Source organism: Pleurodeles waltl, chromosome 4_2 (genome assembly GCF_031143425.1).
Source record: "Pleurodeles waltl isolate 20211129_DDA chromosome 4_2, aPleWal1.hap1.20221129, whole genome shotgun sequence".
Classification (NCBI taxonomy): domain Eukaryota; kingdom Metazoa; phylum Chordata; class Amphibia; order Caudata; family Salamandridae; genus Pleurodeles; species Pleurodeles waltl.
This window is the reverse complement of record NC_090443.1, coordinates 55,080,116-55,097,933: the sequence shown is the minus strand read 5'-3', so window position 1 is coordinate 55,097,933 and position 17,818 is coordinate 55,080,116. Positions and strand designations below refer to the sequence as shown.

General features: G+C 45.4%; 1 protein-coding gene across 2 annotated transcripts in view; it reads left to right on the top strand.

The window, feature by feature from the left end:
• Positions 1–13,271, top strand: part of BLOC1S1 (biogenesis of lysosomal organelles complex 1 subunit 1) — a 91,421-nt gene extending 78,150 nt beyond the window's left edge. For both annotated transcript variants that reach the window (XM_069230631.1, XM_069230632.1), the window contains one exon: positions 12,645–13,271. In XM_069230631.1, the coding sequence (XP_069086732.1) occupies positions 12,645–12,755 (111 nt within the window). In that variant the 3' untranslated portion in view covers positions 12,756–13,271. The remainder of the gene's footprint in view (positions 1–12,644) is intronic.
• The last annotated feature ends 4,547 nt before the right edge of the window (positions 13,272–17,818 follow it).

Below are 17,818 nucleotides of genomic sequence, written 5' to 3'. Positions count from 1 at the left end.
AAAAAAAACCTAAGCTGGATCCCTCTGTCTTGGATCATTATCGACCCATTGCCCTTCTCCCTATATTGGCAAAAATTCTGGAGAAGCACGTGAACCTGCAATTGACCAGGCATCTTGAGAGCCACTATCATTTACATCCTTCTCAAATGGGTTTCAGAATCCATCACAGTACAGAATCGGCACTCCTTACTGTAACTGAATCTGCTCGGCAACTTCTAGATCAAGGTGGTCATGCTGCTATTATCCTCCTTGATCTTAGTGCAGCATTTGACACTGTCGATCATACTCTTCTCCTTGATAGACTTTCCAAGATAGGGTTAGGAGGTCCAGCCCTTGCCTGGCTCTCCTCCTTCCTCACGGTAAGATCCTTTCAAGTTTTGGATCGCTCTTTTTTGTCTGACGTCAGGTCTCTATCTTGTGGAGTTCCGCAGGGTTCATCTTTAAGCCCCACCTTGTTTAACATCTATCTGTCATCCTTGGCCACAGTAGTCGCTCCTTATAACCTCTCTATGGTCACTTATGCTGATGACACGCAATTGGTGGTTTCCCTCTCTAGTAGTAGGGACTCCCCCTCTGCCAACCTGGCCGACTGCATGAAAGATATTGGGGACTGGATGACCCTGTCAAAACTGAAATTTAATGACGGCAAATCAGAGGTAATGATTATAGGTAATGGCGCCCCTACCGCCCCTCTGGCTATGTACTCTGAGGCTTTTAACAGCCTGCCTCCTCCAATAACACAAGTAAAAAGCCTCGGCTTTCTGCTTGACCCACGCTTAACTATGGAGCCACAAGCTAAAAGAATCTCCTCGATCTGCTTTGGCTTAATTAGAAGTGTCAGGAAGATTCTTGGACTTCTGCCATTCGCTGCCAGAAGAATTCTTGTACAAGCCCTAGTTCTCTCCCGCCTGGACTACGGGAACTCTCTATATCTTAGTTCTCCAGATTATGTAATAAAGAGGCTGCAGGTTACGCAGAACGCGGCAGCTAGACTTCTCATGAATACCCCAAGGCATCTTTCCGCTAAACCAGCACTTGCAGCTCTTCATTGGCTCCCGATTAAGCAGCGCATTCAGTTTAAAGCTCTGTGTCTTGTTCACAGAGCCTTACACAATAAGGGTCCCCTTTCCCTTAGAAAACGGATCTTTCTTGACTCGCCCCTTAGACCTCTTAGATCTCGTTCTTCTCGACAGGTTTACATCCCTTCTGTCAAGAGATCATGGGGAGGTAATTTGTTCTCCATCAGGGCTGCTCGGCTCTGGAATGCCCTGCCCTTTGAATGGCGTCAGGAATCCTCTGAACTTCTCTTTAGGAGGAAGTTGAAAACCATTCTCTTTCCCAGTTAATCTGCTTCCCCTGGCTCTTTCGACATTCATGGTGTACTTTAGCGCTGGGATGCCCCCGGGTAGCCATGCGCTCTACAAATCTATAAACTAAACCAAACTAAACTTCATGCATTCTTTCGCAATCAAGTCTGCTCTAAAGTGTTCTGTGGTTGATTGTGGCAGCACATCTGCAGCGTCAAACCATGCGCGTGTCCATACCTCATTGGTTGTTTGATAATATTTAAGTTTGCTTCGCACTGCACAAACTGGGTTATGCAGCTGTTGGACATTTTGGGCTTCACTGAGCAACAAGAGAGGTTTGCAGGAACAGAAGTCAATGCTCTGAAAGTGGTGGCTAAGTCAGAGGGGGGAGTTTTAGAGCACTGCTGCCTCTGTATCAGATGCCTCAGTCTCCGATAGGCATGACATTTTTCAGCATGCTAGCATCCAGCATTTACATAACTCATGTACCTCTGTACCAACGCAGTTTCAGGAGTGACTCCGGAGTCTGTGATCTTCATAATCCGGCGGCTGTGTCACAGGTGGCATAAGGTCTGCTATGGTGATCACTGTAAAGGGTGTATAATCAGATGGTTTGCAAATCCAGTCCATGTTGTGATATTTCAGTGTACCCCCAAAATTTTGGGGAGTTCATGGGGGGGTCCTTTTATTTTTAAGGTTCTGTGGAGTTGCAGAGAGGCGCAAAAAACATCTGTGTCCTAGAACGGCAGGCTATTGGACATGCCTGGCAGGCGTTCTAGCTTCTAATGCAGGGGTCGATTATTATGATTGCCGGACAACACCAGAGTAGTGGTTTATGTTAACAGACTGACCAGGATGGGGTTCATTCCACTTTCAGGCCTGGCTCAGGCTATGTGCCTCTGGGCTCATCAGAACGAAATCCTTGCTGTTATGTTCAAGAGGCAGTCCGTAAAAACAAGTAAACGAGAACTAGACCAATTGGACAGCATATGTGCTCCATGGGTATAACATCAAACCTCCAATAAATTTGTGTGCAACAGTAGAAAACGTTTGAAAGCATAAACTTCTCCTCACGCGGTCTCACGGTATTACACCATTGATCAGTTGGTAAGCGACCTTTGTGGGTGCTTTTCATTCGCGCACTTGTGGTGGTCTGCGTCAGGTACTCCTTTCAAAAGGGGCACCCGGCGAAGTCCAAGACAGTGCGCCCTATTATCATGAATGCACTGCTCCAGGGCATCCACAAACTTGCGGCTACCCTAGAGACCGTGAAATCGGGAGCAGCCGGTTCCCAGTGGCTGTGTGTTCCACCGTGCAGGTTGCTGCCGCCTGGACTTCAAAGAGGGCCCATATCACCCTGCAGGCGGTTACAGTGAGTGACTGCACCCACCGGCAGGCGGATGTCTGGGATCTGGTCCTCTGACTGGGTCCTCGGGACCCTCTTTAGCCCGTCCAGGGGGCTGCTGTCGGGGCGCAACCTAACAATGCGCCACCTCTTTGTAGCTCACTCTCAGCGCACCTCCCTTAGGCTTATTTGCCTCTGCACCAGCGTCCATAACGGGGCGTGGAAGCAGAAGCAAATCGATTCTTTCACTTGCAATGGCCATGCTCTCATGCAAATGAGGAAATAATCTCAGACATAGCACTGGCATTATATGTGCGCTAGAGCTGTCAATTATAAAGAAGGGGATGCACAGGCCTTTGCGGACACTTGCGTATTACTATAGCACCCTGGCAACGCTCAAAGTGGACGCAAACCCCTGTTGCACTCCCAGGATACTATGCATAGTACCGGACCCCGATTACAGAATAGGCGCACTGTCTTGATCTGTGGCATCGTGCATCGTTCACAATGTGGGCCGGGCTCAGATGGCGACAATGCACCATAATATTGTGGGAGCCGCAAAATTGTGGCTGCTCTGGGGCAGCGCAGTCAGTGAAATATGGAGAGGCTGCTTAAAAGCTGCTCGATGTTTCATATTGCAGGCAGCAGCCACCTGCAGTTTAAGGAGGGGATGGAGATCACCCTGCAGGAAGCTGCAAGGAGGGACTGCACCTGTCTGCAGGTGGATGCCTGGGGGTTGTCCGTGGTGACCCCCTTTAGTCCCTCCAAAAGGTGCAGTTACGTGGCACACAAAAAATATGCCACTTTTTTTGTGTGCTCCTCTTAAGGGCCTGCCTTTTCTCTGTTCCCGCGTTTGTAATAGGGTGTGGGTGCAGAGGCAAAGTGATTCTGTCAATTACATGACCCATGCCCTCATGCAAATGAGGTAATGTCCTCTCAAGATAACGCTGGTGCTGCCTGTGCACTAGTGCCATCAGTATTAAAGGGCTGCACAAGTGTCTGCGTCCCCTTCTGTAATATCCTAGTCCCACAAGGGCACGCAAACCTGTTGCGGCACACCCGAGGCACTATACAGGGAGTGCAGAATTATTAGGCAAATGAGTATTTTGACCACATCATCCTCTTTATGCATGTTGTCTTACTCCAAGCTGTATAGGCTCGAAAGCCTACTACCAATTAAGCATATTAGGTGATGTGCATCTCTGTAATGAGAAGGGGTGTGGTCTAATGACATCACCACCCTATATCAGGTGTGCATAATTATTAGGCAACTTCCTTTCCTTTGGCAAAATGGGTCAAAAGAAGGACTTGACAGGCTCAGAAAAGTCCAAAATAGTGAGATATCTTGCAGAGGGATGCAGCACTCTTAAAATTGCAAAGCTTCTGAAGCGTGATCATCGAACAATCAAGCGTTTCATTCAAAATAGTCAACAGGGTCGCAAGAAGCGTGTGGAAAAACCAAGGCGCAAAATAACTGCCCATGAACTGAGAAAAGTCAAGCGTGCAGCTGCCACAATGCCACTTGCCACCAGTTTGGCCATATTTCAGAGCTGCAACATCACTGGAGTGCCCAAAAGCACAAGGTGTGCAATACTCAGAGACATGGCCAAGGTAAGAAAGGCTGAAAGACGACCACCACTGAACAAGACACACAAGCTGAAACGTCAAGACTGGGCCAAGAAATATCTCAAGACTGATTTTCTAAGGTTTTATGGACTGATGAAATGAGAGTGAGTCTTGATGGGCCAGATGGATGGGCCCGTGGCTGGATTGGTAAAGGGCAGAGAGCTCCAGTCCGACTCAGACGCCAGCAAGGTGGAGGTGGAGTACTGGTTTGGGCTGGTATCATCAAAGATGAGCTTGTGGGGCCTTTTCGGGTTGAGGATGGAGTCAAGCTCAACTCCCAGTCCCACTGCCAGTTCCTGGAAGACACCTTCTTCAAGCAGTGGTACAGGAAGAAGTCTGCATCCTTCAAGAAAAACATGATTTTCATGCAGGACAATGCTCCATCACACGCGTCCAAGTACTCCACAGCGTGGCTGGCAAGAAAGGGTATAAAAGAAGGAAATCTAATGACATGGCCTCCTTGTTCACCTGATCTGAACCCCATTGAGAACCTGTGGTCCATCATCAAATGTGAGATTTACAAGGAGGGAAAACAGTACACCTCTCTGAACAGTGTCTGGGAGGCTGTGGTTGCTGCTGCACGCAATGTTGATGGTGAACAGATCAAAACACTGACAGAATCCATGGATGGCAGGCTTTTGAGTGTCCTTGCAAAGAAAGGTGGCTATATTGGTCACTGATTTGTTTTTGTTTTGTTTTTGAATGTCAGAAATGTATATTTGTGAATGTTGAGATGTTATATTGGTTTCACTGGTAATAATAAATAATTGAAATGGGTATATATTTGTTTTTTGTTAAGTTGCCTAATAATTATGCACAGTAATAGTCACCTGCACACACAGATATCCCCCTAACATAGCTAAAACTAAAAACAAACTAAAAACTACTTCCAAAAATATTCAGCTTTAATATTAATGAGTTTTTTGGGTTCATTGAGAACATGGTTGTTGTTCAATAATAAAATTAATCCTCAAAAATACAACTTGCCTAATAATTCTGCACTCCCTGTATATAATAAGGCCCAGTTGGTCACTAAGTGCAAGTCAGCCTAAATGTCTGATACCTATTTTCCCTTGTCTTGAGCATGAGAGCTGTGGTTCTCTTAGTGCACTTTGGCACGCCATTATGTCCACGTCTGCCACATTTACAAACTATATTCTAAGGACAGTTAAGACAAGACTTCCCAAGTCACTTAATAGTCAGTCCCCTGAAGAATTGGAATGTGGATATTTTAACTTCCCTCGCAGATGCATGCCCATCATATGGCAGGCTCAAAGGCGAGCTTCACTGACATAATATACTGCAAAATATACCACTACTTGATGACCAGGACAGCAGTTGATACTGTTCCTGCAGTAGTTGCTACATTAATTATATGGTTGCCTGGGTCATGCTTCCATGTGAATTCATTTATTACAACTACTGGCTTATATGAAAAATGCAGATCTTCCATTACTATTCATATTCCGGTCATAGTGTGCTGTTGTTTTAAGGTGTAAATCAAATTTGTCCAGCACTGTGTACTGTCAGCCCCATTGGAAACCTATGTAAGGTCCTAACTTCGTTTTATTCAGTACCCTTTGAATCTATCCATACTTCCTCCCTTCAGCACTTTGTTGAACATGGTGTTCTTAGTGATCCTCCGTGACCGTAAAGCACCCATACCCACTACCATACCGTAAGTACTAGTACATGTTTGATTGTCTCGTGTTGCATACACCTCATCAGTTGTTACATCCTTTTACATGAATTAAACTTTTGTGTCTTTTCGAACCCGCACTGCGAGGAGGAAAATTATTTTACTAGTATACCAAGCAGAAGGACTCTCTCAAATTATTTAAATAATCTAAAAAGCCATACTTCAGACGCGCGATCGCCTGTGTCTCAAGGTCTGGGGATGTTAGAGTAGCCAGTTGAAGAGGGAACAGTTGCACTTTCACCAAAGAAACATTAATCTAGGGGGAAAGCTGCTTCATTTGCTTTTGTTGGAGATAGGTCGTTATCCGATTTATAATAGGGATGTGTGAAATTTGCGTAATTTGCTTTTGTCTAATAATGCAACATTCTCAAATTATGTGAAATGCAAAACCTGCATTTAGCGTAATGTTTTAGTATGAAATGCACCTTCTTTGGAGGAAAGGAAATATTTTGCATTTAAAAAAAAAAATAGCACAAAGACCAAAAGTGCTGTGACCATCACTGCCTGTGAGCTGGTCCTACATGATTTTTCCCGTTCTCCAAATTTTCACCACATACCATAATAGTCAATCCAGAATCTCCTGTGACATGCATAATGAAAAATTCACAGAATTATGCCAGATTACACCAGCATAACAGAAATTTCGCCGATGTCAAATTTATACAAAACCACCTCGTCATCCGTTCTCCCATTATCTAAACAGTACAGTGAGCAGGCGCTATTTAAACTACTCTCACTTCACCCCACCACTCTTCGAGGAACACTGCTTTGTAATAATACTCCAGAGGCATGAGGCTATACGGTTCACATGACCCCCTCTACCCCCGGCAGGGAAGAATGGGGCCTATTTTATAATACTTGTTTTCTCGGCTCAGTCACCCTTCATTTTATTCGCAGAAGCCGATCAGAAAAGACCATCTGAAGGACTCGTATGTTGTGGGGTATTTTGGGTTTTGTGGTACCATCCAGAGTCCACCCATGATAACCCCGAAAAACGCTATTCAAGAGGCTTTTCCAAGCACTGGATGATGGAATAATATGCAGCTTGTGAATCTAGAGCAGTCTCAAACTGCTACGTTTTTAGGAGTATTACGCAGCCTTTTCTAATCTGTCTGATAATATGAAAGAGCGAATCAGTGCATTTGCACCATGACTATATACTTATTTGGCTCAAATCAGTTTCTGGCACACTGGGACCCATGTTACCACATGTCTATGTCTTAGCATGCATCGCCCCAGCTGTGATGGATACTGGACAAGCAAGAGGGAGGATCTCAAAACAGCTTAAATGTTGGAAAAAATGTTGAATAAAGAAGATGTCCGTTTCTATGCACTGCATCCTAAGTTTTATACGAACAGATGTGCCTAGACAAACGGAAGCAGTATTACAGCAGAGTCCTCTTACATGCCGTACTTTCCCTCACTAGCTCTGGGCATGACTCGACTTTCATGCCTTATGGACTGCGAGCTAATATAATCAAAGAAGTGCAGAAGGGCCTCCTTGAGGAGAACATTCTGAGCTCAGGAAGGTTGGAACCAGTCGGTTGTCTTGACTTTTGTTGATTGACCTGCGGTGGGAGTATTTTCAGGATCCAGCACATTAAAGTGTGATGCTTCTTCACTCAAGCTTAAGATCATTGACCCTGAAGAGAGGGGGGACCTCTGATTAAAGCATACAAGCGTCTGTGATTTCCTGGGGCTTTGATGTCCAATACTTACTGATAAAACCTCATCTTTGTGCTCCAAGGAGAGCTACAAAAGGACTCCTGTTTTCCAGACATGCTAGCCTTATCGGGGAGCAGCAGAGGACTGAATGCAAGGGCTCTCAGTATAGATTCAACACAAAGCAAGGCCACCCAGATAGAACTCCACGGGTTATGGAGTTTACTATGTAGTTCCATAGGAGATCTAACATCCGTCCAGTAACAGCGCCAGCACCCCTCGCCCTTTTTGGCTTCAAGTGCAATGGTTCTTGCTGTGCCTTCTCTGTACTGAGCATCCAGGGATATAAGGAGTACATAGAGACTGTCATTTAGAAATTTTTTTTTGAGAAAAGCATCAATATGCATCATATGGCTGCAATGAGCTTTCAACACAGCTTTGTGCAGTGCATCACGACCCCCCTATGGGGTGAAGTGGAATACTAGTCCGAGAATTTGAGATGAGCCAGGCCAGAGCCCAGCCATGGGTCCAGCTTGGCTCTAAGAACAGCAGCACGAGCAGAGCCCTCAAAAATGGTCATTATTAATCTAATTTAATTTACGTCATTAATTTATTTAGCTGCAGGTTACCTGTCTGCTGATGCAGACTCTGGTAGGAAGGAATGCTGAACGTGAATAGGTTGCCTGGTTTAGCCTCATACACAAGATATTTAAAAAAAAATCCAAATTACAAAGAGTTGAAAATGCATTCTGAAGGTGGGTGTTTTACTGGTAATTCAATAAAATATTGCAATCAAGGATATATGTTGGGAATTGTAATCCCACTCACAATTACATAGACAAACGGCAAGTCCCAGAATGCAAAGTGCAGTTAGAAAAAAAAAAGACTTTTTGAAAGTGTTGCTCAAGACGTGTATGTTGATGCTTATTGACAATTAGGGGGTTATTACAACTTTGGAGGAGGCGTTAATCCGTCCCAAAAGTGACGGTAAAGTGACGGATATACCACCAGCCGTATTACGAGTCCATTATATCCTATGGAACTCGTAATACGGCTGGTGGTATATCCGTCACTTTACCGTCACTTTTGGGACGGATTAACACCTCCTCCAAAGTTGTAATAACCCCCTTAGTGTGTTTTCTCACGTCTAGCGCTGCCCTTTTGACGGGTTGTAATTAACTGATTGGAAGTGTAAATAAGAAGTGAATATTCGGGCCCAGATGCTCCATCCCTTGGGCATTACATGGGGTGATGGGGCAGGAGCAATCCAGCTGTGTCAGTGACACCAGCCCAATCTCTCCATGCCTGGCTAGGCTTCTGCCTGTGACGGAAGACTTCCGGGCGCCCCAATGGGCTCGGGAGGCGGTGAACCAGTGCCTTTCTTAAGGTTCGTCAGCAAGTTTCACTTAAGATTGCAAGGGGTCCACTTTGTTCAGCTCTAGCAGAGCTGTTTAGGATGATTAATGTTGTCCCTCCCTCCATGCCAATGTAGCCGATTCCTTTTAATCACGCCCCACACAGCAGAGATATGCAGCTGGCCTTATGTTTGAATGCTGGCTTTGCAGCTTGTATATCTTAAAAAATTACCACAACTGTCCGGAGGCACACGTGATAAAGAAACGAGCTTGAGTATAGCACACATTATTCTACTTAGAGGGGTTGATGAGCTAACCATGATGTGTTTTCTGGGGTGTATTTAAGTGTTTCGCTGTCTGACTTCAGCGTATACTGGTATGGTATTAATCTGATCAGTGATCGCAGAGTGAGGCAAGCCTTTGCTCTCCTGCTTGTTCCCAGCTCTGCGAGGATGGTGTAGGTGCTGCCAGTACCACAGGCAGCTGTTGTGTGCTCACAGGCTGTGCACAGCCTTCCTTTCCTTGCCTTACAGTATTATTTCTCTGAGAGTGGGAGGAGCCCCTGTGTGGATGCCTCTGCTAGACTGCGGTACACTCTCAGGTCCGAGGGAAAATAAGTGGGCCAGCTTTTTATTGGGACATAATCATCATCACACTATTGAATATTTTAAAAGGCCATTTATTAGGACAGGATTGCTCTATAGAACAACATTTGCATAACTTTGTGACTTCAACTGCCATCAACTTTCCCGTGCCACCTCTTTTGAACATGCTCCCCCCCCCATCTTTCACTTTCTACTCCATTCTCCACTTTTGCCTCCATTCACCCAGCCTTCACTTTCATTCACCCACTATCCACATTCTCCTTTAATCCCCTGCCTTATTCTAGCATCCCCCACACTGTCATCCTTCACCTGCTTCTTCCCCCGGGAAGGCTGGCCAGGCCCGCATCTGACTCTCCACCCTCCCCATCTACTCCCTCCCAGCAAAACCCCTTGAGGCGTTTTGCTGCCCCACCATTGAAGACTACTGCAACACACACAAACAGACTCCCTGAGCCTTAACTTCTCACCCCAAAAATCCCCCAGCAAAAAACATAATTCAAGGATATAATATGCATGCGCTTCAACCGATGCTGTGATGTAGAGAAGGCAGCTGCAGACACCTCTATTGCTTCTGACCACACGTCCAGAGGCTGTGGTGCGCCCCTTTAGCTTCGCCACCTTTCTGGTAGCCTCGCCTGCGGGTCTCGACTCTTTGGGCCCTGCCTGGCCACATGTGCCACTTGTGCCTCTCGCGCTGCTGGACCCTCCAGCCGCACCGGCCTCCTGCTCAGCCCTTTTCCCTTCATTTGGTACCCATACCCAACTGACTTACCCTGGGCTCCTGTGTCACCTACCCCACCACCTCCTGAATTCCTTTTGAGCTGCCTCTCTCGCCCCATCACTTCTTACCTGTCCTTACACAATTGGGCTCACCTGTTCTCAGTCTCGGCCACCAATCTGCGTTGTTCCTTAATCCGTGCCTCAATGTCTACCGGAGAGCAGTCCATGGCAGCTGCCTGCTGTGCTCTGTCACCCTGAGACCCCCCCCCCCCCTTGTCTTTTCCTGCTCCCCAAAGGCCCCCATGTTGTGGCTATCTCCCCCGGCACCATGTGTCTCCCCCAGGTGACCCTGCCTCTTGCCCCTGGTCTGGACTTGCCTCTGCTTTTCTTAATTCCAGGGGCCTTGCTTGTCCCCCTGACAACCTGTCTGCCCCTGCCATGTGATAAATCTAAGGGCTGTTCCCATTCTGCTGGGCCCTGCACTGCATCCTCCCCTTCTGGGGTCAAACTAGAGCAAAAGGCCTGCCCAAGGCTCCCCGATGCCTGTAAAGGCTTATGTTTATGCGGCCCCTCCCCCCGCTTCCCTGGACCCTCCTCGCCCTCCCCACGACCAGCAGAGGCCAGCATACGCTTCTGGGGCACCCCTCACCACTTTTTTCTTTTAGCCCCTTTTGAGGGGGAATGGCAGGCGGTGACCGCCGCTGCTACGCCATGTGCCACGGTGCGTGTTGGCTGCACCATTTTAACCCAGGCCTGGTCAAGAACACCAGGGCTAAGTAAATCCACTATGCCGGCTTCACCCAAGACACAAAGTGCGGCATGGACAGCCTCCGTGTCATGGCCATGGCACACATAAAACACCCGTTCCTACCCTACCTGCCTACGGCTACTTCCAGGCAGCACGATTAGCTAGGACGGAAGAGGCCAACTCCCTCCCCCTACCTATCTATATATAACCCTCCCCTAAGACCCTCCCATGCTTGCCCCCTGTCAATCCCTGCCCTTCGTGTGCTGTTTCGGCCCCAAAGGATCCCGTGGAGAGACTAGACTGCGTCTGCTCTCTCGGGGCCCTTCAATAGACACTCTACCGTATCCCGAAACTTCTACTGTGATTTGATAGAAGAATCAGACATTGTCATTGTTTGACTTTGTGCCTGGTTTGTGTTCAATGGCACAATGTGACATAGCTGCCCACAGAGAAAGTGCTACCTCAGCACTGACCGTGCACCTGGGACAGAGAATGTCTTTCACCTGTTCAAGTACATGCTTGAAGTGACAACGGAGCTAAAGAGAAGTGCTCGGATTTCAGTTATCACTGGGGATAGATTATTGCTTTAATGGCCAGTAATGTAGAGGTGGGTTGCATTTTACTGGTTTTGGAAAATACAATACGTGTTGACAAATAGAGAAAAATAGAGAACGTTAGGTATAGTTGTTGCACCATCAGCAGTAGTTTGCACACTGGTCACCCTTGGGCTATATTTAGCTGACCACTAAAATATGTTGAGTCCTGTGAACCACCAAGGAGGTGCATTGAGAGATAAAGTGATATTCCCCTTCCTTGGAAATAGACGATGGTGCAGTAAAAGCGCCAGATTCCCCCCCCCATGTATGGAGTATTTAAAATCCAGCCCCTCTGTAATACTCGAGTGGTCCGCTTGGGGGACGTAGGAATGGCGTGAGTGTGGGAGGAAGCAGAAAGCTTGGCTCATTTTAGGCTCTAGGATCAACGAGGACCTCAAGCTGAGTAAGACTCATAGAGGGTGGCGAGCCACTAACATCTTAAGTTACACACGTTGTTCTTAAAGTACAAAAACTACTGAAAAATAAGCTGATTGTTTGCAAGTTCATATAATAGCGGAACACTGGTCATAATCACAAACTTGGAAGCCTTTAACTATTCCCTTTGTCAGTTTTAACATCCACAAGCAACCGGTACGTATTTCTTCCTTGAGACTTTTGAAGCTTCTTATAGTAGTTTACTGCCTAGTTTTGATTGGGCAATTCAATAAGGTGTCTCCATGAAGTAAATGACTTTTTGGTCCGAAAATGGAGTTGAAGTTAGTGAAAATAGAAGATTCAGCACACAGTGGAGAATTGAAGGTAATGTGATGCACATAGGATAAAGATGTGCATCTTTAAGGCGCTGCCGATGCACTTATCTTGGCTTGGATGTTGAGTTAAATATGTAGTGCCGGAGGTGCGTCCAGTGGGCTGAATCATTTCCACAAGGACTAGCATGCCACAGGCAGCATGGTAATCTCCGTTACGATGATGAAGTGTCATGACCCTGGTCATCTAACCACCTTCTCTTTCTTCTCATAGGAAATCGGTGATGTGGAGAACTGGGCACGTAGTATTGAGATGGACATGAGGACAATTGCCACCGCCTTGGAGTACGTGTATAAAGGGCAGCTGCAGCCAACCACCTCCTGAACCCATGACATTGCCACAGATTACGTGTACAATAGTCATCTGCAGCTCTCTAACTCGTACGCCTGCTTAACCACCCTGTGGTATATGGAAAAGGAGCTGCTGTTTCCCTTTTAATGGAGTGTGTACAAGTTGCAGCTGCAACCCTTTATCTGCTGGCCACTCCCAGCATCCTGCAGTATAATAAGGGCACTCCTTCTTCTTTGCCGAGTTGCCCCCATCACTCATAGAAAAGGTTTGTTACTGAGAGCATTGTAGGCCCCACAGCTGTTTGGTCACCAGTCTCGGTATGTTAAGTGACTGCCTGCCAGGACCTCGACATGCTAGACTTCAGGCAGCCGAATGATCTACAGAAATCTCTTCCACCTACTGCTTTTTGAAACACAAACAGAACAGACCTGTCTGATGATTAGACTCTTCCAGTGCTTTGTTGGAATCCAGCAACCACACTTCACCCCCATCATTCCCAATGTATAATGTACAGTTGTTTTCTGTTGAATAAAATGCTTGTTATTCAGAGTGAGAAGCCTGGACATCCCTGCTTGAGGTTGCTGTGTTGTGGTGTGATGGGTTGAAGGCTAGTACGGACTCCATGCGTAATCAGCAACTCATTTTTAGGCCTTAGCTAGAGACAGTTTTAGCGGTATGTTAGCCACACCTGTTCTTTCCAATAAAGAGGGGGCTTTGGACCAACCCCTTGCTTATGATTGGATTGCTTTGTTGTTTATCTCAGTTGGATCCTCTTGATTCACTGAATGTTCTTTCTATTCTTGTTTGTCCAGCCCAGGAACTTTTCAGTCTTGCATTACTCTGATTCATCCTTCTGCTGTTGACATGTTTGCATTCAGGGAACGACTTTTTTTTTTCTTTTCCTTTGAGGACTTCATGGGAGTGCATGTATTTTCTCACTTTCTTCTGTGCCCTGCATCCCACTTCACTTTACTTCCACTCCTTGCTGCTTGCCCTCCCCCTCAGCTTGTCTGTTACTTCCCCACTCTTTTTTTAAAATAAGCCGCCACCCTTCACCATAGCTTTTCTGGTGCACCTTTGCCCCTCCCTGCTTGTCACCTATTGACCTGCCCCTATTCCACTTCATTTATCATTTTATTAAAACAATTGGGGCCTGCTATGCTATTTTCATACTCCATCTTAAAATTAGTTTTTAATTATTTCAAGATGGCTGCTGGTGAGAATGCATGCATACACATGCGCGTCTGGAACCAAGAAAGGGTTTGTATTACCTAAGCAAACACATTCAAAGAAGGTTGTTGCAGATGTGCGTGTATCTGTTTCAGTTGCCTTTGAAAGAGTTTGGGGTCCTCAGACTAGTAAATCTTCTTGTCAATAATTTAAGGTTATTTATAGGCCTCTCCTGCGATTTCCAAGAGAAGATTTGAAATACAGGCACTTCGGTGGAGCATAGACAAACGGGAGCTTGGATGGTTGGAACACCAGGTACCTCCCGGGAATAGCAAATCACTTGCAGCTACGCCACAAAGCACACTTCACTAGTGGATGCACTGTATTATAGATATTTTACTCCGTGTTCCTGGTGGTCTGCAATGAAAAAGCTTGGAAACTCATATCCCAAACTATCGAAAGGGGCTGATTGTACTCTATACAAGTGGTAACAAAGTATATTCCTCGATCCTGCACAAGTTAAAACACTTCTAAGAGACATGCATTGCTAACAAGCACCAACAAAAACCGTTCTAGAATGTTGCTGTGTTTGTGGTCAGCTTGGGTTTGAGTTCTTTTTTGCCATAATTCACTGGAAGGCCGCTTTAAGAATGGCGGCAACTGTGGCTTTGAGCCTACACACAATTCCTGCAGTTGAGCTCAACAGGACAAACTGCTTGATGCCTTTGTATATAACAATAGAGCCAGGTTCTGGGGCCACATAAATAAATAGCAGTGGGACAGACCTTGTGGGTGCGAATTAGAAACATGGCCCTGGGCAGAGCTTGAAAGGGAAATGAGGAAAGCAGGGAGTTATTGCAGCAAGACCAGTACCCATAAATTAGCAGTATGCCTGGGCACTACCAAGATTACAAATGTTATACTGGCTTCATGGTGGCTGTGTAACAAAACTAGCAGCATATTGGAGGTGAGACTGGCATGCTACTGACTACCCATCCCTAACAGAGGTTCCAAACTTCATGACTGTGACCCTGACTCTCTACTTACCTGGTGACCAAGATGATTCAGTCAGTTAAACACTAAACTACATCTGTAGTGATCTTCATGTTGCAAGTTGGAATGTCAGCAAAGCCCACCCAACGTTAAACATTCTGAGGTCGATAAATTGAGTACTATTAATTTGGGTAATAGTTACTCCGACTATTATAGTGCTTAGAAAGGGCAAAAGTGTATTATAAGGCGCGTCACAGAAAGATGTTCTCGCTGCTTGAGATGTGAGATTGTTTAGTCATGTTCAGAAGCACCTGCGTGTGAGTAAACTTTGCTTTTCTCATTTTGGCAGCTCTGAGAATAGGGAAGCTTTTTTACCTATCTAATCGTTGGGCATTGGGACCCTAGGTCTCCTAGGTAGAAGTTTCCACTTTTTCGTTATTCACCTTTGCTGAGTGGAGATTTAGAAGATGTAGGCTCCACCCCTTCTGAGGAGGTGGGAGGGGGTTGAAGCCTCCTACAACAGAATTTACGAGAGTTAAGTTATTACTAGTAACTTTCGCCTTTTGATGGCGATCTTTACCACCAGGGTGGAGATCTCCTGATGGGGAAAGTAAAGGGAAATGTAATACAATGTATTATTTTTTTAAAATATCTATTTTTAAAATATATTAAAAATGTAAGTTAATTTACAATGTTTATTAACCTGCAAATAATAAATCAAATTTTACTGCACATTCGTTAATTTAAATAAAAATAATGCAAAGATTTTAATGTATAAATATTCATTTTAAACAATTTAAACAATACCTCCCCAACATTTGTATTGCTAATATTAATAAACTTGATTAATAGTTATACATTTAATTTTAAAACATTTTACTTTTCATTTTTATTTTTTTATAAACTTTGCTTCATGTTTATGTCTCGCCTGAGACCGTGCATACGCTGTTGCATACAAGACGTTTTGTTTACTCACAAGGGGCTTAGAGCCTGCCAGTTACTTATCATTGGGTGGCTTCGTTGTCACTCATTTCCTTGCTTCTTTTTTGTCAGCATCTGCTGGCTTCACTTCCACTTTGTGTGTTTGTCGCTCCCCTGGATCATGGCCCAACTACTGGTTCCTTGCCCTGCCCAGTGTCCTTCCACTGCTCACACGCTTTTGAAGGTGCTTCTTTAATTTTAGTGGCAGCACTCCATAAGTGAGCATGTTTTTGGAGGCTGTCTCTCCCCTTTCCACCCTCTCCGTGTTGTACAAAGGGGGCTGTGGGGGAAAAAGTCAGAGTTGACCCCACAGAGTCTAATCCCAATTTACATAAACAAGCACATCATGTGAGATTTGTGGCGACCAACCCTGTACATAATGAAATTCTGTCATTGTTCGGATCAGACAGGAAAAAGGACTGTGTGCCCCCAAGACACCTGACAGCCCACTGGCTCATCCACCTACTAAACCATAAGAATGCTTTCACAACTCTCAAAACATTCATGTACCTCTACCCAGAGCTGCCAAGTGGAGGCATAACATTTGGACCTTTGAGACCAAGATGCCTTTGTAATAAGCAGCACTTTGTAGCCACGGATGTGGAATTGATAATTGAAAAGGTACTAGCCAGACTACAAGTCCCACAATGACTGTGCTGCTGATGCACGTTGCAAGCAAGTTGGTGCATGCTGGGTATTGGGCCAGTGAGACAAATGTTGTATGAGATAAATGTTCCCTAGTGTTATTGAAGTCGATAAAGAGGAGAGGAGGATCATGTTTCTGGTCACACTTGGTTTAGAAGGAGGAGCAGCTATACTTATCTATCTCAGTATAACTAGTTTTAATATTATTTATTCTTCTATATTGCACACCTGTCACTAACAGAGCTTTGTGGTGCAGTGAAATGCTTCATGTCTCATTGTTTCTGTTTTAAGAGGGAAAATCGTCTGTGAAGTCTCCCATCTCTTAACCTGCTTTTTAGGTTTCTCCTGTCGACTGCTTATACGCTTTGGCTGCAAGTGTTATTGTTTACAATAAAGGGCTTGGAGCCTGCCCACTGCCTACCAATCATTGGCCTCGTTGTCATTGTCTACAATGCTGCCTCCTGGTTTGCCAGCGGATGCCAGGTGTCACTTCCGGTTTCTTCTGTGGAGCATGAACCAAGCACAGATTGCTTCCTCTTTATTAGTGTCCATCCACTGCTCACGCTGTAATTGAGGTATTATTTATTTTTCCCCCTCCCACTTCCCTTTGTCAGTGATGCTTCTCTCTCCCTCCCTTCTCCCACCCTCTCTCCATGTTTTCAGTTCTGCTCTTCTCATTCATTCTGCTCTTAAAATACCCTTGTAAATTCACAACTCTAGTCTATTCTCATACTTGCTGCTATCTTCATGCTCTACCTTTATAATGAAATACACACATATTGAATATTGTTTTTCGTCAGAACCACACGTCTTATTGCAAAGTAAAAAATAAAGTGAATAGAAAAATGTAAACGAGTCTGCATGCTCGGAGCATCGCAGCAAGCCTAATGCAACCATCTGAGCAGCTATGGTGAAATGTGACATTGGCAGTACAGTTTAGATGTGATAGAACAGGGAATTGTATGCGAGCCACACAATTCTACTCCACACCACACAATTCCACTTCACGCCACACTAATCATTCTCCAAGCCACACAATGCCACTCCAAACAGTGCCACAGAATTCCACTCCACACATGCCCTACAACTCCACTCCACAGAATGTCACAACATTCCACTAGAAACAATTCCACTTCACGCAACACAATGCCACACAATGCCACTCCACACAAGCTACACAATTCCAATCCGTGCTACACAGTGCCACGCAATGCCACATGATTTCACTCTCCTCCACATCGCACAGTGCCATGCAATTCCACTCCTTTCCACAAAGTTCCATTCAACATAATTCCACACAATTCCAC